The following is a 22,520-nucleotide window of genomic DNA, read 5'->3' on the forward strand; positions in this document are numbered from 1 at the left end:
ACGCTCTAAACAAATTAGCTTGGTAATAAGCTAATCTCAGTGTAATGCAGTGAATCATCATTGTTCTGTTTATAGGATAAGTACATGACAAATTTGGTGAAAGAGCACACACCAAACCGCAGCTTATTAATGGATTATATCTGCAGTGACGTCATAATTGACAAAATGGCCATGTTTATTGTGGGTACTTTGTACGTAATCACTAAAATGAGCTTTGTTTGTGGATCTCACAACATGGAACTATTGGATAAGGTAAGAGGCCAGTTAGTGTGATGTGGCGATGCAGAATAGTCCCACTAGACGAAACCAGACTTAAGTTTTGGTATCGACGCAAAACCATACACATTTGTTTTGTAATTAAGTATATATGCTTCACTTATGTAAACATTAACGTAGTGAACCGCCGTCTCTCCCAATACCCTCTGCACAAAGGTGTCTACACTATCAGCCGCCATTTTGTGCTTGGACGTCATTACATCCATTTCACCCAGAATTCACAAAGCAAAATACATTGTCTTAAAGCTTACATGAAGCACATTCTGAATATCAAACAATGCCCAGTAAACCCCATCATTTTCTCAGTTTTGTATTGTGATTATTGAGGGTCCCATGAAATACCAAATATAACAATTCAATTAAAAGCAATGTATTTAGGCAGCACTCAGAGCGCATCCAACCTTCTCTCATTCAGAACAATAAAAGAGTCAGCTTCCAAACTGTTTTTTAATGAGTTATAGTTATCACATACCAACAAGTGATATCATGATTGTAACACCAATGGCTTTTTAATAGCTTGAAGATGCCATAGCTATTGTGTGCTACAATGACAAAACAGAGTTGGGAAATACGTATGGCAGCTTTCCAATACATGTTACATTAATTCTATATTCAGGCATCGTCAACACACTTTATTTCACCCCATAGAATTGGGTTTCACAAAGAAAAATACACAAGCTTTAATCACACTGTTAGTCAGGGAATTAAGTCTCAAATCAGAAACACTTCAAGCTCTACTTAAAACACTACACTAATTTTATACTACAACACATGGGGTTGTATTTAGTTAGGATGTAGTGAGCATGCTATACAATTCTTTTCTGCTGAAATGTCTTCCTTATGCTATACACATCTAGTTGCTTTCATGGTTGAAACCGGGTTGGTCATCTTGGTCTGACCCGTTTTACAAATATCGAGATCGGATCACATGTGTAATGGATCGATTAGTTTTGTTTGAGTGTATTAAAGGTCATCTCCAATAGAAAATTTGTTTTTGCTTAAAACACTCCTTATTGATAATAATGAAGAGTGGTGTGTATTATTTTAACATAACATGCATTATATAGCTAGCAGCTCACGATCTATGAAGTTGCGGTTTTATTCCGGAAGTAGCATCACAATACGTCACATCGTGATCTAAATCACGGGTGTGCAACGCTTTATAATAATGTTCTCTTTACCTATGGTAAAGTATTCTTTGTTTCAATTCTTAGATATACATCTGTTCTCCAGTAATGCCAAGAAAGTGTGTAGCTGCTGATTGCAACACGGTCAGCGGAATGGGGTATAGCCTTCATGGTTGGCCCTGTGACGAAGGCGTTCGATCTAAATGCACTAGGGCCGTGGAACGCCAGCGAAGGATTGGGATGGCCCGACACCCACCTCACTGCTCTGTTCTAAGCATTTCGAGCCTGAATGCTTTGCTATCGAAGGTTCACGGTATCACGAAGAAATGGGATTGCCAATAAAGAAGCGATTAAAACCTGATGCTGTCCCAACAATATTTCCACGACCTGTGCACGGAAGTTTCTGCTATTCCAGTACTCCACCACCCAGACCAGCTGCTGAAAAGCGTCAGCGAAAAGCGGTAAGCAAATAATGTAGTAATTTATACACACCATGTCAATTTAATTTTAACATAATAAAATATAGGTAGTTTATGAAGCTATGTCAACAACTCCAACAACAGAAGAACTGGAAGCAAGTCTAGGTGCACAACCTTCATTGACCCAGTTGTCAAGTGTACAGTCTTCATCGACTCAGTTGTTAAGTGTAGATGCTCAGTCTTCATCGATCCAGTTGTCCTCAACTCCTGAGCCACCTGCACACAAAAGTAATGATGTAAAAATATAACAGCAAACCTAACCATATCAATCTTAGGTCCTGTGACTGTTACGCACCTGCCTGGCGTGGATTCTATAGGGGTACAATGTAACCTCTTGGCTGCTCCACCACTGAAGAAACTTTCAAAGGTACCAAATGCCCTTGAGGAGTCATTTACCACTGATCCAGAAGACACTGACATGGGTGATCATGAGGAAACTGATCTAGACTCATCATTTCAGACCACACAGGATGATACCACAACAGAGTAAGCAAACAGTAGTCTCACACCTTTAGTAATTACATCCACACCTTAGTGATGAAATTGAGCAACAAATGGATCCAGGATCAACACTAGATGAGATAAAGTACATAGTCTGTAAGTCATCACTATTGGAGCTATTCACATCATGTACATCATGCCACAACATATGCAATGGTACCATCTCACAACCCAAGGGAACATTTATCTGTGTAAAACAGCTCTGTTCCCATTGTGGCCACAAAAGGATATGGATGAGTCAACCAATGATCAAGGATACACCAGCTGGAAATGTGATGCTTTCTGCTGCCATTCTCTTCAGTGGTAGTACTCCTGGAAAAATATTGCGGCTAATGAATGAGATGCGAATAGCATGTATTTGTGATAGTACCTTCTACAACCACCAGACAGCTTACCTTTATCCTGCAGTGGTTTCAGTATGGGAAAGCCATCAAACAAAGCTGTTGGCAGAGTGCAGAAGTCGTGGTACTGCCCTGTCTATAGGAGGTGATGGGAGAGCTGACAGCCCTGGACACTCAGCAAAGTACGGCTCTTACAGTCTTATTGATTTTGATAGCAACAAAATTATTCACATGGAACTAGTCCAGGTAAAATTTGCACACTGTTTTTATATCATATGTGATTGGATATGTTCCCAGAGTAATCAAGTAACGTCTAGTAATCACATGGAGAAAGAGGGACTATCCAGGGCTCTTAAATTCTTAGATGCTAAGTATTTGCAAGTAGGCACATTGGTTACTGATAGGCATAAGCAAATTTACAAGTTTATCAGTAAGCAGTACCCAGACATTGAACATTGCTATGATGTGTGGCATGTGTCAAAAGGTAAGGTAGTTGCTCTGGAGAATTGGATGTAATTTATTATGTATAGGGGTAAAGAAGAAATTAAACAAGGCAGCAAAATACAAGGACTGCGAACTTATTAATGAATGGATAAAAAGTATTACCAATCATATGTACTGGTGTGCAGCATCAGCTACAAGTGGTAATGACATGACAGTTCGTTGGAAGTCCTTGATGAATCATTTGTGTGACGAACATGAAGACTGTTACCACGCTAATGACCTGGGCAATAGGCGTAAAAAGTGGTTTATACCAGGTAAAGGCAATTAAACAAAACTAGACTCAACCTTGCACATGTATAACAGGTACTAAAGCATGGGAGAAACTCAGTGATATCATTGGAAACCCTCGATTAATATATGATATTAAAAAGCTCTCCCCTAGCCAACAGACCAGCAGCGTTGAGAGCTATCACAGTGTAATCAACCACTTTGCTCCTAAACTGATGGCTTTTTGTTATCATGGAATGCATTGCAGGTAAAGAACAGGTATATGGTATATATACAATGAAATTGAAGTGATAAATATCACAGGTTATTGATTGCTGCAATGCATTTTAATGAAAATTATAAGAGGCCACAGGAATTCACAAGAGATGGCAAAGAGCGGAGACGGCTGACTTTTCCAAAATCGAAGCAAGGGGAATGTACACCCAAAGTAGTCCCAGTGCCGAAAACTTACAGTAAGTTGGTCAAAGTATTCATCTTGTTTGTTACATACTCATTACAGACTATGCAAACGAATTGATGGTGAAAGCAATACATGTTTAACAAATGCAGAGGAAGATAAAGGGTCGCACAGAAAGCCACCTCAGTTACCTAAAGCCCCTCCTCATTTAGCAAGCCAGTATATGCATCCAGACAAAGACACAATACCTGAATTTTCACGATATAATGACTGATATATTTAGACTCAATAGAAATCTCTTGCATTTTTTCTCTAAGTTACATTTGCAATTGGGTGTTTTTTTTTTATGTAAGGCACTGCTGGCCATATATTGCCTGAATCGATACTAGAACAACTGATAACAAATGTACGGGTAGCTACACTTATAAAGTACATGTATATGGCTTACCAGTACATATCCTTAATTCGTCCGTGTCTATACTCCACCATAGGAGCAATGCCACTGCCTTTGCAACTCTTCACAGTAATCACAAAGTCCCTTTCTATGCTCTAGACTGGGAAGATTCCTTACGGAAAGTGGGAGCGGTGACCATCATTTTCACTGACACTTGATCACTACCTGCACTTGAATCACGCTTCATGGAAGAGAAAAATTTGTAAGTGGGTAAGCAACGCCACATCCTATTCTTACCGTCTACGGTTCTAATCAGAGGACGAATCACAGCGCTTATTTACTCATAGTTATGGTCACAGACCTTACTCTTCAATCCAACTCGCGTCACAACAATTCTTACGGATCACGTTGTTACGTCACGAGTTCTGTGGTTACAACTTCGGAAGTGACGTTTTTGCAACTTTGTGGCTTATTATCTCGCTGAATAACAACAATGTTAATATTAAAAATGTTTTTTTGTGCATTGTACGGTTATACAAACATATCAAAACAATAAAATTGATAGATAAAATTTCCACTGGAGATGACCTTTAACCTAGTTCTGCTGCAGCCCAGTTTCCTTCGTGCGCCATGCCCACTAAACAGGATCATGTGTTTTAGTCTGTATGAGCTTTAACCATTAGCTTTATCAATGGGAGTGCACGAATCCATGTGTCTGTTGCCATCTGAAACTTACATGAAGCCATGCCACTAACCGATAGTCTAGTCTTACAGCAAGTAGCTTATGTTGTGAGCCATGCTCACTTGAATATGTGGGGCCACACTAAACATACAGTATGGTAGTAGTGTATATTAGGGATAATAGAGGTTTGGGATTCTCTGGCTAATAAATATCACCCAAACACCAGCCTAACAACACCATCTTGGTGCGTACCTTGTAGGTAAGCCCAAAACTGCTAACATTAAGATTACTCTAATCAAGTTTAGTGTCAGAGTTACAATAGTGCTCTTATACATCATTGATGATTACGTACCTTCCAGAAAGTAAGCTACGTAGCTGAAAGAATAATTCATTTTTGGCTTTACAAAAACTTTATACAGTAAATGTCCACAACCAAAACCACATGTTAGTAGCACTTAGATACTCATTTAGCTTCCATACATCAAAGGAAATAAAGAAAAGTACCAATAAGTGCAAGGCTGCCCAAAGTTCCCATACTGAAGTCACAGTTTAACACTACACAAGAGAGTGAAAAAATTATTTATCAAGGACCACTGTAATTGTTCTTGCAATAGTATTTACAATTGTGACCTGATCCCATATTTTAGCGCATTTTTCAAATTCCAGTTTATTACATTTTCTTTTTCTAGATAACCAAATGGATGGTCAACCAAAGTTTCAGCTCTAGAAGCCAAGAACTTTTGAAGTTACAGCGCTACAATACGTAAAATAAACTACAGGCACTTAATTTAAAAAATCATAACTTACGAATGCAGTCCTCTACCAAGATGCAACTTACACCATTAAATTCTCCATGAACAGACAAATCTATTGCAGGATAAGTTTTGTCTTGGACCAGGTCCTTCCTACGACCAGGGTGAAGGCAAAAGCGTGAGAAAAAAAAAGGTAACGAACCACTCATCCGACACAAAGCAAACTAACGCTCATACTTCCCATCTCCTGACACGAAACAAAGATTTTGGAACTCCTCTTGCTTTGGGAATCATAAGGTTCTTTGGTGTTATCACCTTCCTGCATGGTAAAACAAGCGCTCAAAAATTTACAGGATTTTTACAATTTCGTAAATACCCCACCCATTGCATTTATTGCATTCTACTATATTGTTATTGTGGCATAAAATGGCGGCTGTGTGCTGCTTTGTTTGGCCCCCATCCTTAACCTGTAGTCAGGTAGACAGGCTGGTAGTGAGACTAAAATTTGAGTTTTAGCGATATTTTAAATATTCTATATCCGACTGCCTATTAGTGCTTTCTTGTTTTTAATGCCGTATTTGATGTTAGATGGACTAGTATTATTCCGTAAAGATGATTTTCATTGCATAAGATGCTTCTAGGATAATTTTGAAGGCAGCATTTTAGGCGGCACACGTCATTTATGGGGTCCCTACTTATTGTACCTACCATACTGAGGAGTCAGATTCTATTAATTATAAATTGTGACTGGATCTGTAAAAATCCCATATGTTCACGCAAGCCTAATTGACTCACCAGTGGGATGTGTCTTTTGGGGTTCCAACGAGTGTGTGCCCTCTGCACTTTTTATCTTCAATCAGGCTAGTCTTCTTCTTATGAAACCATATTGAGGCGTTAATTTCTCCTATTAACACTTTTCTTGAACAGCATATTTAGACACCACAAACTTATTGAAGCATTTACGCCCAGTAGATACCTGTAACTTCACGCCTATTAATTAACATGATTTTGGTTGATCATTAAGGATCATGCACCCAGGTCACGTTGGCACTCTCTGTTATTATTGGCCTATCTGTATGCTAGCACAATGAAATAGTGACACACCCCTAGTAGTGAAAGACTGACTCTAACAGCAGTCAGAACAGTCACATGTGTATAACTACATGCTATAACAAAAAGCTAAACAAACTAGTATATCTAATGTTATTTTAAAATGAAAAGCAATAAAAAGTAGTGAAACAAGAGATGAATGATATTACAGCATAGCTCAGTGGGAAAATCCCTACTTTTGACAATGAACAAAAGCATTGTTGACATGCTAATGTAGGGATTTTCCTACCAGACTATGCTATAATACCATCATTCATCTCTTATGAAGGTTAATAGTTTAACCGTGGTTAGCACACAAAGAATCACACACGCCTCCAGCCAATCACGCACATAATGCAGAATATGCCATTTGTTGGTTTGTGTGATTGAACTTCAACTTGTTGTGTGTAAAAGTGCGAGACGGAGAACAATGACATTTCTACCTCACTGAAGCAGAACGATATCCCAATGGTTAGTGCAGTAGGGTTTCGTCACCCTGCAAACCACAGTAATAGCCGTCAGATTGTGACCATAAAGATGTTCAAGCAAGTTTCACTAGTTAGATTGATAGTGCTCTGGCCGTGGTGGCACTGATACACACAGACAGATCAACAACTGATTCTATCAATTACAAACCAGTCACTGGTTTAATACCGTGCCTCCTCCCTTCACACAGGAAGGGAGTGAAATATAGTAAATCCTGGAGATAGGTGTAGAGGGTACCTGGCCTGCTGGGATAAGGTTGCTGGAATTTTCTTTTTAAAGGAGGTTTAGGCATGAGCTGACCACAAATTAAACTGGATTCCACATTTCTTGTATGTCTTTAGCCTGTAGGAGGGGAATACATATATATATATACATATATATATTATAAAATAAAGGGGATGATATGTAGCTAGGCCTGGTTCAGTGGGGGACAGGTGGATTGGCAGCTACGTCAGTAGCACTCAAACATGAGCTATGTCCGTAGCACTCACACATCAGTTATGTCGGTAGTACTCAAACATGAGCTACGCTAGCAGCACTCGAATATGAGCTACATTGGTAAACGGGGGCTACGTCCATAGCACTCAATCATGGGCTACACTGGTAGCACTCAAATATGAGCTATGCACAAACATGATCATGAGCTACCTTGGTATCACTTGTAACATGAATTATGTCAGTAGCACGGGAACATGAGCTACATCAGTAACACTTGTAATATGAGTAGCACCTGACTGCATCAACCACAGACATGCAAGTAGGGGGGCTCATAGTCACACATCAGCAATGTTGATCAGTAGCACCTGTGGCATTAAATGGGACAACTACATTGCAGTCTCACATCAACTACGTGTGTCTGATTGCATCTATTGCAGTAAATACATGACAGCTACTCTGGTAACTCACTACACTCACACTTCAGCAATACAGGTAATACCTGACTGTAGTAAATGTGACGCTGCCGGTAGTGCTCTTCAGTCACGTTTGCTAAGACATTAGTACCTGGGTGCATCAATTCCAGTAAAATTAATGTGATAACTATGTCGGTATCACAGTACAGTCAGACATCAGCTACCCAACTATCAATCAGAGTGAATGTGATCACTTGTCATTATTATTATTTAATGGACAATTAAAATACAAAATTGATAATAGGCCAAAGGCAATTGATAATGTCCATGTCCAGCTTCTCTCCAATATTGGTCTAGTGAGTGTTTGAAAGAAGATATTGTTTTTGCCAGAACTACTTCGTCAGGTAAGTCATTCCATTGTTGGATTATTCTAAAGTTGAAAAAGTGTTGACCAATGCTTCTGCTAATTCTTTGTTTAAAAAGTTCCATTTGATGGCCCCTGGTAACACTGTCTCGTTGTAATGTAAAGATATCTTTTGGGTCAATTTGATAGTATGAGTTTAGTATCTTAAACACTTCAAATAGGTCTCCTCTTTGTCGTCTACAAAAAAGTGAGTGCAAATCTAGTTCTTGAAGTCTAGCTTCGTAAGATAGTGTAGAGATAGCTAGATGGTATCAGCTTAGTAGCCCTTCTTTGAACCTTTTCTAGTACGTCAATGTCCTTTGCTAAATGAGGGTTCCAGATTGGGGCACAATACTCTAGATGCGGTCGAACTAAAGTTTTGTACAGCAGTGTAAATGATGGTGCTGATCTATTCTTGAAACTACGCTTCAGTCTTCCCAATACTTGGTTAGCATTACTTGCAATTTTGTGACAATGAAGACTTGAGCCCATGTCTGGTGTGATCCATACACCTAAATCTCTTTGTTCTGTTGTAGATTCTAGCTGACTATGAGCTCCTGAGGCCTGATCGTACAGGGTGTAGGTGTTGTGGTCTCCTCTACCTAAGTGTATCACAGTGCACTTTAAAGTCATCACACATCTACATGGCAGCTATATTGCATGCATCAGCTGTAGTTGAGGTGACTGCTACATCAGCAACACTGTACAGTCAACTTCCGACTACATCAGTGGTAAAAATTTGGGACAGCTATACATTATTACCATGTACTGTAACTACAGCCACACATCAGCTATATTGTTGGCACCGGACCACGTCACAGCGAAGTGGCAGAAACATCAGCAGTGCAATCACACCTCAGCAGTGCAATCACACCTCAGCAGTGCAATCACACCTCAGCTATGTCATCACCCGACTGCATCATGATCAGCTGCAGTGAACAGGACAGCTATATCAGTAACATTGTACAACATCAGATCATATCAATTGGTGGCAGCCTTTCTATGCCAGTCAGTATCAACAACCATTAGCTAATTGCAGTCCCAAACGGCACTGCTGGCATGATTTGTATGGAGGTGGCTAGGTCAACGACAAATAGGCAGACAACACATGTGCTAACACTTAACAGCACCTATCAAAGGTGACAAGACCTCATCTGGGTGACAGGAAAACTAAGCTCAAACAACATGATCATTTTGCACAGGTTTAAATTAGCCACTTAGCTATAACCCCTGCTACCTCATTATGGGCTTTCTTTGGGCTATGGAACTCTCACCTAGATAGGCTCGAGTTAGCTGCAGGGGCCTACATCGAGCCATATAGATTACAATAAAGGCTCGAAAATGCAATAGCAGCTATGCGCCTGTCACCGACCTGTGCTGAGAGGGGATCACGTGATGAAACAACCTGACCATCTGCAAAAATATAAATGTTCATACCACCAACATCAACAACCACAATACGTGATTCAGTAAATCTGTGCTAAGCTTTGTTGCATGGATCCCTACTTCATTTTTAAACTAATAATTATATACTTGTACAAATTATACTTTACCATTGTTCTCAAGGCCATTCTCCTCTGTGAGGATTAGCCTTTTCCAAAAAAAGAAATAGACTATGTTTTCATGTTACAGTCTGCATGTTATCACCTCCCTTATATAGTGGTACTCGTCAATATCGATTGTGGGTTTGAGTTATACCAATATTGTTATTCAAAACAATAAAAGGGTTGACTTTCAAATGCCACAGTTATGTGCTTTAGACAATGACATACAAGGTATAGATAATTCCTATCATGAATACCAAGTAAAGTGTTTGCACTGTATTGATGTGCTTTAATGACAAAACAGAATTGGGAAACTAAGTCATAGGTCAGAAATGCTTCGAGCGCTACTTAGAACATTAATTTTATATTTTGGCATCATCCACACATTTTATTTCACCTCACAGAATTGGAACTTAAGTTCTAAAGGCGCTTAAACACTTCATCAATTAAACCAATGCACTGCTTATGGAGAATTTGAATATCTTTTGATTTGTTTCCATAGCTAAAGGGTACACATGCCATGTGCATTGAATGTAGTAAACATAAACAAAAATATTGTCATTTTTTCATCAAAAACACCTTCATACTGTATGCAAAAGTGAACATTAAGGTTTTTAAAAGTATACCTTTGGTGGATTTGCCAGTTCATGGTGTGCATATGTATCAGTGATATATGTAAGACCCCCACCACCAAAATTTGCCATTTCCAAAACAACATATTTAAGTTTGCCAGATCGAAACCCAGCTTACTCTGCAGAATAGTATTGGTACCAGTAAATAGTGATTGTGGGTTTGAGTTATATTGGATATAGGACTCTGTTAGCTAACAGAGAAATCAAATTAGTCTACCAAGTATGTGTAACCAAAAAAAAATGGAGACAGTACCAAAAGTATGAAATTATTTTACTACGCTCGAACACAAACAATGTAGTACTTAAGCGCTTTACAGCACAAGTGCTGAAGGTCTATAGGACACCTGGTCCTACAGCCCGTTTAAAGTTGTTACAGAAAACATGCTTGAAAAGGTGGGAAAAGGAGAAAATTCCATGACTGGACCTGGGCAGCTTCGAACCTGCAGCCATCCAATTAACGCTCGAAGAATTGTCTATGAAGGAACACATAAGTAATATCGTAAACCAGGAATAATTCGTCGTCACAAAATTTTCGTTGCTAGCTGTATTGCCAAAAATATTAAGAAAAAATTATTTTAACTATACAAATAATTTGTGCATACTAATATTAATGCACAATTATTCTGTGACGAAAATATTTTGCGTCAAGATTTTAATAAACGAAAATTTTCTACACTGAAATTTTCCTGATTTACAGTACAAGAGTGATAAACCTATAATTATGAATGCATCAAAAAGATTTCTACAGAATTTAGAGACCAAATATGATGCGGGTAATCCATGGCCACATTGCCCAAGGGTATTAAATAGTGTAGGCCGGGGGCTGTGTTGAAGTTCAAAGTGCTCTAGAAGAATTACCTGGAGCATAACAGATAAAAGAAAATGTGTCCTGTTACTGCTAACATTAAGATTTACTCTAATCAAGTTTAGTGTCAGAATTACAATAGTCTACCTTGCCCCAGAAAGTAAGCTAGCTGAAAGAATAATTCGTTTTTGGCTTTACAAAAGGTTTATACAGTAAATATCCACAAGCCAAACCACACGTTAGTAGCTCTTACATACTCATTCAGCTTCCAAAAAAAAAAAAGAAATATGGAAGCACCCATTAGAGTTGTATTGGAAACCTGAGGACAACATGTGTGAGGCTGCACAAAGTGTCCATACTGAAGTCACAGTTTAACCCATTAACAACCACTGCCGCCATATGGCGGCATGGCATCATAACTTACTCATAGAATAAACTTTAGCCTTGCTATAACTTGTATAATGTGTTTCATAGCAAGATGCACTAGTACTGAAATGGACACGCCCATAGAGGTCCAGTTTCTGGGATAACCGGATCCTTTCCGGACTAGTGCGTGTTTGTTATGTAATTAGCGCAGAGCTTATGATAACGTCCGGACACCGGACAAAATCCGGTCAAATTGCATAGATGTCTGACCATAATGCAATTTGTCCGGACACAGTGTCCCATCAAAGCATAAAGAAGGAGCCTAAGGGCTGAGCTGGCATGCTATCAACAATAACATTCACTTGGTTGCCAGGAGATAGTATACATTCTTACAACGCAAGGGAGTGACCATAAATGTACCATTGCCAACCCACTGGTGTACTTTAACCACATAACAGCTGCAGTAAGGCATGTGATGTCTTACCACTATAATGTTTATTTGCTATGCTACAGTAGACATGTTGGGCATTCATCTCATGTCCAGTCAATTTTGGCAATTGTCCGGCCGATTTTGGTTTGTCAGGACATTGTGGCAGGACAACAGAGAATTCTTATCATAAGCTCTGTTAGCGTAAAGTGTAACCTGTTATAATAGGCAAATTAAATCGTTCTTCGACTTAAAACCTGGTAGCTTATAACATAGAAAGTGTTATACATCGATGGAGACAGGTAAAGTCAACAGTCGGCTGCTTTATTCCAGACGTGGCATGGTGGACATGAGTACAGATACACATGCCCAACAGCAGAAATGTGACAAATTACGAAGAAACCGGCTGTGGAATGGATTGCACTGTAAGTAAACTGTATAGAATAGTTCTTTAGAGTGTAATACACCTTAGTAAATAGCTAGTTGGGATTCCGTTGTTTTTTCGGGCTGGTTTTTCCGAAATTTAGACATTGTTGTTCAATAACTTTGTTGTGGTAACTGTTATGTAAACAAAAACAGCACAGTCGACCTCCTTAGTTTATAGTGAGTATTTTGATATATGGTTACTAAGTAGTTCTGTGTACTGGACGGTTAGTATGATGCAATTCAGCCAGGGGTCCTGGAGAATTTGGCCGTCAATGGGTTAACAACACATAAGAGCCTCAAAAAAGTATTTATCAATAGCCACTGTACTGCATGCAAGGAAATTTTGATGTCAGAAAATTTGATGAATTTGTTTAATTTATCAAATGTTTATAAGTGCATCTAAAATTTCTTGATTTTCGTCAAAATTTTGTTCTGCTGAAGTGTGAATTGGTCAAATTTTTTTTATGTTAAAATTTCCTTGCGTACAGTAGAATTTAGGTTCTTTATTATGGATTCTTCATTATACCATTTCTATTGTTCTCAAAGGCCATACCTCTGTTCGAGGATAACCTTTTCCAAAAAAAGTATGTTTTAATGTTTTCTTGTATTAAACCACTTGCATCGTCACCTCCTTTATATAGTGGTACTTGTCAATATCAATTGTGGGTTTGAGTTTATACTGATATTCCTATTCAAAACTATAGGAGTTGACTTTCAATGTAAGTTAATTGCAAACAACAAGTGATATTTGATTGGAAAACCAATAGCTTTAATTCTTTGAAGATGTCATAGCTGTTACATGCTTTGGACAATGGTACACAATGTATAGAAAGTTCCTAACATGAACACTGAGCAAAGTGTTTACACGGTATACACTTTAATGACAAAACATAGTTGGGAGATATGTATGGCAGCTTTCATTTGGCCAATAAACTCTCTGCCTTGATATTCGAAGGACTTTAGCAAGCTACAATATACAAAATAAAAACTGGGGATTACTGGGGGATCATCAGATATTCACCTTATTTACTCGATTTGCATCCCAGGGGTATTATTTTTTCTCCTTTCTCCACCTTTTCAAACATAGTTTATATAACAACTTTAAACAGGCTGTAGAATCGGCCAATCAGGTGTCCTACAGACCTTCAGCACTTATGCTATAAAGCCTTATTATACAATCAAGTACTACAGATAATAAGAAATGCGGTTACAATTACGTCATAAATAAATAATGTTTGAGAAAACTACAAGGCCTAAGGCTTTGCACTCACCAGGAATAGAATCCATGTTGAACGAAGAGGCAATCATATAATGGGCGGGTGTTTTTGTGGTGATAGATTCTATTTAATGCTGATCAAAACAGCTAGCATGTGACGCCCACTACAAAGTTGTGCATGTCAAATTTTAATTCAAAAGTTGTAGTGTTGTGATTGTCAGATACCAGTTAAACCGCTTGCCTGTGTATGTATATCGTTTTCACTGGCTAGTACTGGCTACGGGGCACTGTTTGTACATGACCCATTGGTGTATGTACGCGGTCCTAGATAAATAATAAATTTAAAAATATATTCAAATTTTCCATAAGCAGTGCATTGGTTTAATTGATTTGAGACCACAGCAATTAGGTACCTTTAGAAATTAATTGAGCTATGCTATAATACCATCATCCATCTCTTGTTTTATTGCTTGGATTTCAGTTTTAAATTGTGACTGTGTCAGCAAAAACCTGTCTAGTTCGCACAAGCATGCATATTGAGAAAAACGAAATTTAAAGAAAATAGATGAAATTATGCGTGTTACAAAGAAAATTTTATGCAAGGCTTATTCGAGCCATTACTCAGGAAAGGAAGCCTTAAATCGATACTTATACGCCATCTTTTTTGCCTACTCATGGGGAGTTCGAAAATCTTTGTTTCGTTTCTGTAGCCCCAGTGGTTTACGTGTCACGTGCGTCTGTTAACAATGTGGTAGACATAAACAAAATCACCATTATTCCGTCAACAAAACCACCTATGCACAAGTGACTGTAGGGCTAAAACTATACCTTGGTTGATCTGCCAAGAATCCATGATGAACATTGCAAGCCAAATTCCTACTTTGTAGACTAATCCAAAGGGAAGTTATGGCTGCGAAAGCAAGTGCCTATAGGTTATTTTTAGCATAGTCGTTATACTAATCAGTTTCCTTGTCTTTCCTACTTTCTAGCGCTGTAACTCCAAAACTACTCACCACAGAAGGCTGAAACTTCGATGAACCATTCCTTGGATAATGCAGATAATGCTGAGAAATTTAAAAGAAATTCGGAGGTTGTACTAACTAGACGGGTTTTCACTGAGTTGGTCACAATAAATAATTCTTGTACCATTTATACCATATAGAAAAACTTTGGCTAATAGCATTACAATCGTCAAAAGTTTTATCAGCCAATAGAGAATATGCACAACTTTACGACCGAAAAATTTTCCAATAGAAATGTGACGTCACAATGGTGAATGAATGTATTGTAGGTATGCATAGAAAGTGCAAATTGCAAAAAGTAGAGTGGTTAAGAGAGTTTCTCCAGAGCGATAGATTCCTTTACATGCACAACAAAGTGCCTGGAACGAGGAGCCCCATCCTTAGTTCACATGGTGAGTTAATAGTGCGAGCCACATTTGCAACCCGTACTTTCGGAATGGGATTCACAGTAGCCGTTCACCATCAAAAATTCTTGTGCACGCCACTAATCTCATTATATAGATCAAATTTGTTCAAATAATAATTATGATTATGATTAAAGTACCTGGTAAGGTAGAGACTGTATACCAGAAGGCCTTACAGCACAAGTGCTGAAGGCCTGTAGTCCCACTAAAGATGTTTACATTAACAAGAAACATCCATATCTGGACCTGGGCAGCCTCGAACCTACAGCCATCTGATTTACGCTTGAACGTTAACAGGAGTCTGCAAGGCAGTCAGGACATTTTCTTCTTACTATTTTCATGTATTTGTATCCATTGGACCCCTAGAGAGTGACTTATTATTTCTAAATGCACATATCCTTCATTATTTACATTTACCTTGTCCCAGAAAGTAAGCTAGCTGAAAGAATAATTCATTTTTGGCTTTACAAAAGCTTTATACAGTAAATGTCCAAAAGCGAAGTCACAGTTTAACAATATACTAGAACCTCAAAAATTATTTACCAATGGCCACTATAAAACTCAGAAACTCTTCATTATATTATTCTCAAAGGCTATACCTCTGTTTAAGGATAACCTTTTCCAAAAAAAACAAGTATGTTTAAATGTTTATAAGTAAACCACTTATGTCATCACCTCCCTTATATAGTGGTACTTGTCTATATCGATTATGGGTTTGAGTTTATACTGTTATTTCTATTCAAAACAATAAGAGTTGACTATAGTTTTAATTCTTTGAAGATGTCATAGTTGTTATATGCTTTAGACAATGGCACACAAGATTCCTATCATGCAAAGTGTTTGTACTGTATTGATGTGCATTAATAGTTGGGAGATACGCATTAGATGAAGAAATTACAATAATCTTGTTCAAGTTTACCATAGTGAATGAACATGACATGTGTACCCATGGGCTACAGAAACAAACCAGATTGCTAATCGGATGGCTGCAGGTTTGAGGCTGCCCAGGTCCAGACTCCAGTCATGGATTTTTTTCCTTTCTCGACCTTTTCAAACGTACAACTTTAAAACAGGCTATAGAATCAGCCAATCAGGTGTCCTACAGACCTTCAGCACTTGTACTGAAAGCCTTATTATACAATCAAGTACTATAGATAATAAGAAATGAGGTTAAAATTACGACATGATAAGTAAATAATAAGTAATGTTTGAGAAAACTACAAGGCCTAAGATTCACCAGAAATAGATGAACGGAGAGACAATCATATAAAGGGCGGGTGTTTTTGTGGAGGTGATAGAAACAATACAATTCTATTTAATGCCAATCAAAACAGCTAGCATGTGATGCCCAATACAAAGTTGTGTATGCAAAATTTTAATCCAAAATTGTAGTGTTGTGATTGTCATATACCAGTTAAACTGTTTGCCTGTGTATGTGTATCACTTCCACTGGCTAGTACTGGCTATGGGGCACTGTTTGTACATCACCCATTGGTAGGTTGCTGCATTGGCATATGTACCGTATAGCTGGTTATTTTCGAATGGTTTTTATTTTCGGATGTTTCAAAAGGCCCTTATGATCGAAAATAAATTTCCAAGTCCTGCTGCCGGTTCTTTGAAAATAAAATTCCAACAAGTAATTAAACAGCGTATTATCACGTGATTAATGATCATGTAGAAGAATACCACGGGTATTTGTAGTGACTAATCTTTTACACAAATCGGTCATTTGAAATGCATACATGGCAATAATATTTTGTTCATAAGTGATCATAATTGCAACGGGCTACAGAGCTGGGATTTGTGCCATTCTATCCACCATGAAATGGGACATTCACCAAGGTACAGTTTTTGGCTCAAATTCTCCATGCTACTAAGCAAGAGGATTGTTTAAGCTTAGAAACAACAACAATAAAGTTACGTTTTACTACAACATAGACAAAATGGTACAGAGACAAAGATATACTCACTTTCCATGAACAGGTGAATCCACTGGTATATTAGATATGTATTTCAATTCAAGCCTTCCTTAACTGTTTCTGATTAAAACTTGCATAAAATTATATTTATACCACTTTAGTGTGGGTGTTCAAAAGCTCCACTTGGGGTTTAACATGTATATTCACCGGGCAATATCTAGCATACTGGAGGAGGTGTCAAAGCGATTATCAAGAATAAACATTATTTACTCTTGATACAACACAGCGGGTAATGCCAAGACTCTTATTAGAACACAAATAAATAAACGCAATACTTAGATGCACATTGCATAATAGATAAGCATAACATATTAAAAAAAATCTACATCAAAGGTTAAACCAGTGCGGTGTGGGAGAAGCATGCTTATTCTATCTGCTAGAAACTATCCACTACTGTCCTTTTTTAATAACATACTCATCTTCTGTAATGACTCCGTTAGTTTTCAAATTACTTAGCTCATTTAACTGCTTATAACAGTTAGATCGAGACTTGATGCATTTAGCTGGACTTGTTTTACTTGGCTTACTAGCGTACATATATCTATAAACAGTTTGAATGAATATGTTCAAATTTTGAGCTATATGGTCAGGAGAAACACCTGTAATTGATAGCCACACTATTCTCCAACATAAATAAGGTAAAAACATTTTCACCTAGTAGAAATTATTGCACTGGGAGCCTTGTAGCTATACAACAAACTTTTCGGAGTTTAACTTGCACATGCACATAAACGTGGCACTCTTTGTGACAACAAACAGGTATAACTATAACATGTAGAACATGCCTTTTACACATTACATTTTAATGACATTTATATCTCAAAAGCAGAACTACGTGAACAGGTTACGTTCCCTTTCACACAGCAGGTCACATTTCTTATTTACCATCAAAGGCACTCGATGCTTCGCTAGCATGAGATTTGCCTTTTCCAAAAAATCAGCTACATTTCAAGTCATAAAACAAACAGTCACACTGAGAAGTTTCACATCATCCTTTATATAATGGTACATGTAAATATCGATTGTGGGTTTGAGTTTTAAAGGTCAAATGACACATATTAATTTAGAAAACAACACAGATAGGTAACAACTTCTAAACTACAACACTAAAATCATAACAACTAAAAAACTGACTTTACAGCAACTGCACAAAATTATATAAATTTACTCCATCTCTAAATCGAATGTGCACAACTGTTATGTCCTGCTACAATCAAATATAAACTGCAGAATTATTTTTATAACCACTTTGAGAAAAAAATTGTATCTAATAATCACGTTACATGCTATGTAATGTTGTAATTCTGTGTGTCGAAAAACATTTAAATAAATAAATAACACACTCATAAATATACTAAACCTAAATTCACATACAATGTACGCCCAGACACATAACTACAACAAACAAACAATTACCGGTTATCAAACTCCTCATCACTCAGAGGGTAGTAATAATCCTCCACTAGATCATATTCTTGCATCACCAAATCAATTAACACCTACACAATTACGCTGAATTAATACAGGAAATATCTACACTGAGAGTATGATAGTGGCGGGCAAGTACTGCACATGTCATGAAAACACTGCACACTGTGCTTTTAAAGATAGAGTATAAATGCCGCCTTTGAATAAGCACTGTGACTACTATTTGAAGCTGCTTACCATTGGGTTAGGATGAAAAGGAAGCTTAAAAATAAGGAAATCAGATACAAAATATGGAACAAACACATCCCCAAATGAACATGGCCACTCACACCTGCAAGTCCACATACCAGCATGTGTAAAATAGTAAACAGAAAACATATTGACGGTCCACTGCAAGTGTGATTCAAACTTAGGACCCATGTAACTGTTAACAGTGTATGCGATATTTAGAAGCTACAACTTCTAAAGTATGTCGGAATTTCAGATCATGTCAACACACAGAATGGACTAGACTAACACCATGCACAGAGTTGGGTCTGATCATACAACACGAGTGACGGACAGTAAGGCAGAAAGACGTCGTTGTATACAACGTTAAATGCACTCCATGCTAAGTAGTACTAACTCACTTGATTTTCAGTGACCTTCTCAGGTATAGTAGTGATGTATTCTCTTTGTTCTGTTAACTCCTCAATAGAGTTTGGGCGTTCAAATAGTCTGTGAGATACTTCCTTGAAACACTCAGTAACCTAGTGAATATGTATATCAGTACTGTAGATGACACAAACATAGACAAAAGTTTTTGGTTACTTCATTTTTAGTATACAGGTTTTTCACTGAATTTGTGAAACCCTCTCAAAAATTGCATATCACAAAAACAGAGGAGCCTGATTACCTACTCTCTAAATAGCTCTTCATCCTATATTTATAGTGGCAAGTTGAGTAACTGATTGTGGTATTTAGTTTTAGTCTACATTGTTGTAACATTATTGTGTGTTGTTTATGAAGTAGTTTGGATATATAACAGGTTGGAGTTGTGCTAACTGGGTACATAAAATGATTCCATGTTATAAGCACACATCACACACACACACACACACACACACACACACACACACACACACACACACACACACACACACACACACACACACACACACACACACACACACACACACACACAAACCATGCATGCATGCATGCACACACACACACACACACGCACGCACGCACACACATGCATGCACGCACACACACACACACAAACCATGCATTCACGCACACACCTTTTCAGCTTTATCTCGTAGTCTATCCACAACATACTCCAATAAAGCATTAGCCAGTTCTTTACGTTTCTTACTCAGTGCTTGTCTGATTGTATCACAGTTAACATAAAATGGTCCAATCACAATACTCTGAGGTAATGTCTTCTCAATATTAGTTTTCTCTCTCAACTGCATGTCTATCTCAGCCTTCACCTGAGCAACCGTCTTATCAGTTGACCCAAATTCACTACAAGGAACAATGAGTACATTTTGAAGTTCCACAATACAGCCATACCTAATATATTCAGCAGTGACAAGGTTGATCAAGGCTTGATGTGGTTCATACTGTTTGGCATATGCTACTAGTGGTATGACAGCCTGTCTGATGTGATGTCTGATGTATTCCCTCATCTCATTAATATGAGGCTCACGAGCACCAACTGATTCTAATAGAGCTGCTGTACCTCTCCAGAACTTGCCATCAACAACCATCTGTGATAGAATGTGAATACATGTTACACACTAAGTATGTATGTAAGTTAAACCACTATAGTTAGCACTATAGTTTGTAAATTCTAATTTCCTTACACTTGCATACATGTAGGTTAAGCATTCTTAAAAGTATATTTCTTTCTCTCAGAATAAAAATGCAGCATCCCACTCATGACTCAAGTGTAGACCACATCGGAGGATACTCGCGTGTATGTTGCTCATAAGTTTAGAGAAACTCACACGCATAATACTAACAGAATTCAAGACACTTGTGTGCATATTACTCTCTAGTTTGAAGAAACTATCATTTGTGTTATACTCATAAGTTGACGCTAATGTTTGTGTGTGTTAATAGCCTACGAATTTTCTAGAGCAATTCTAAGATGCTATATGCTGTGACGTTGCCTATATATTTCTAGTATGTTGTTATAAACATTCTGTTTTATCTTCATTGCACAGGAATGGTACAACCTCCTTGATATTTACTATTGGCAGAGGAAACTACATTGGAATTGTTTACCTGTAGTATATTCAGCCTTAATAATGCTCATATTACATTGAATTACCCAGCTACATATGTATGTACGTAGCAAAGTACCCATGACTGTAAAATTTGTGAACGATTTGGCATATCTACAATCAAACATTATAAAACACAGTGTGTGTGTGTGCACGCGCATGCGTGTGTACGTGCGTGCGTGCGTATAAATGGAGACAGCTTGAGACTCTGCTGGATTGTGGTACCACACCTTCTGAAGTTTTTCTTTGTTTTTGTTTTTTCAAATTGAGTGCATTTTGTGAGTACTTCCTACCTTTGATTTAACCTTTTGCCCCCAAAAATTGTTTTAATGTAACCGTCACTATAGTGGCTCTCACAACACATTTGTGTTCAAATTCATACATCTCATGGATAGAATGTCCTATACGTAAACAGTTTGGGCCACAATACTAGTGGTATGCGATATATTGAAAAACCATCGATATAGTGATAATTTTTTGATATCAATATCATATCAAATTTCACTATTACAATTGCTGATTTCGATTACTATTGAATATTCGATATTTTATTGTAATCATTGAAATATTGAGCTGTATTTTATGGGTGATTATATAAGTAAGAAATCATGCTAGAAATGAAGGTCAGTTCTGTGCAACTTATCCATTTTTAAAGCTTATCTACCAGTTTCTTAGGCTTATTACTGATGCTTTACAATGATTTCAGTAAACAAATTGTAATTTATAAGCATCGGCCACCCACGCAATTAGTCCACTCACACCATTAATAAATTATCAAAAGCGAATCAAAAATTTTGATATTTTATATTTCACTAATTATCAATCGATATCGTATTGAAATCAAAATCCTGATATAGTACACTACTACACATTACTCTGTAGCTGAAAGCCATTTTCTAAGCTTTATCCAAACATCATAGCGTACGTGATCAAACGTGACATAAGGTGAATCTGCATTGACATTCAGGGCCAAACAGTTAAGGAATGCTCGCAAGTGCTCGTTTCCTCCTCTTACGCATATTTGAGAGCATTCCTGAGAAGCTGGTCAACATGCACTTGTGGCTTAAAGCATGCGAGTGTAGGACGTCGCATCCGAACTGCACTGTAAATGATATCCTGGGTAAATACTACAGCTACATAATAAACGGTTAATATACAGCAGTTAAAACCGAGTGTAATTACATACATGCTGCTAAAATAGTCAGGTTCAAGTTGTCCTTCATGATTGTGGAGCAACTGAGTTGACTTTGTTCATCTTAACAATTTTCCTCCAAAACCTCCTCATCGGTTCACGGACTTGCTTGAAGTACAGCCTATATGCAAGTGGATGGAAGAATCGCATGATGTAACCGATGTTTACAGCAATGATATAATCTATGATGTCTTGATAAACATGCGACTCAATGAAAAACCTTCCCCCAACGTGCAACAGTGTCATTAAGATAGGGATAACTGCGCTGCCAAAGACAATGACAAGTACTGTGA

The 22,520-nt window shown here is 37.7% G+C and overlaps 2 protein-coding genes and 1 long non-coding RNA gene across 6 annotated transcripts in view; 1 reads left to right on the forward strand and 2 right to left on the reverse strand.

The window, feature by feature from the left end:
* Positions 1–22,520, reverse strand: part of LOC136247455 (dynein axonemal heavy chain 1-like) — an 83,486-nt gene that overhangs the window by 48,649 nt on the left and 12,317 nt on the right. Inside the window, exons 14-17 of one of the 2 annotated variants that reach the window (XM_066039169.1) lie at positions 20,320–20,516; positions 20,046–20,271; positions 19,389–19,508; positions 18,748–18,830 (exon numbers count right to left, since the gene is read on the reverse strand). In XM_066039169.1, the coding sequence (XP_065895241.1) occupies positions 18,748–18,830; positions 19,389–19,508; positions 20,046–20,271; positions 20,320–20,516 (626 nt within the window). Of the gene's footprint in view, positions 1–18,747; positions 18,831–19,388; positions 19,509–20,045; positions 20,517–22,520 lie in introns of both variants that reach the window. The other variant, XM_066039168.1, reaches the window with a different exon arrangement.
* LOC136247456 (uncharacterized) lies at positions 1,246–4,173 on the forward strand. 3 transcript variants are annotated; one of them, XM_066039171.1, is made up of 8 exons: positions 1,632–1,864; positions 1,930–2,110; positions 2,158–2,368; positions 2,418–2,970; positions 3,022–3,208; positions 3,255–3,482; positions 3,532–3,703; positions 3,760–4,173. In XM_066039171.1, the coding sequence occupies exons 1-8, from the start codon at positions 1,730–1,732 to the stop codon at positions 3,971–3,973; spliced, it is 1,881 nt and encodes a 626-aa protein (XP_065895243.1). In that variant the 5' UTR covers positions 1,632–1,729; the 3' UTR covers positions 3,974–4,173. The 3 variants fall into 3 exon arrangements, with proteins under 3 accessions (XP_065895242.1, XP_065895244.1, XP_065895243.1); XM_066039170.1 differs by having other exon boundaries at positions 1,246–1,864; positions 2,418–3,208; XM_066039172.1 differs by having other exon boundaries at positions 1,629–1,864; positions 2,418–3,208; positions 3,532–3,714; positions 3,760–3,898.
* Positions 1,866–5,199, reverse strand: LOC136247459 (uncharacterized). The gene is made up of 4 exons (XR_010697565.1): positions 4,545–5,199; positions 4,302–4,488; positions 2,144–2,695; positions 1,866–2,098 (listed from the first exon to the last, which is right to left on the reverse strand). It is a non-coding gene; the product is annotated as an uncharacterized lncRNA (long non-coding RNA).

Source organism: Dysidea avara, chromosome 2 (genome assembly GCF_963678975.1).
Source record: "Dysidea avara chromosome 2, odDysAvar1.4, whole genome shotgun sequence".
Taxonomy (NCBI): Eukaryota; Metazoa; Porifera; class Demospongiae; order Dictyoceratida; family Dysideidae; genus Dysidea; species Dysidea avara.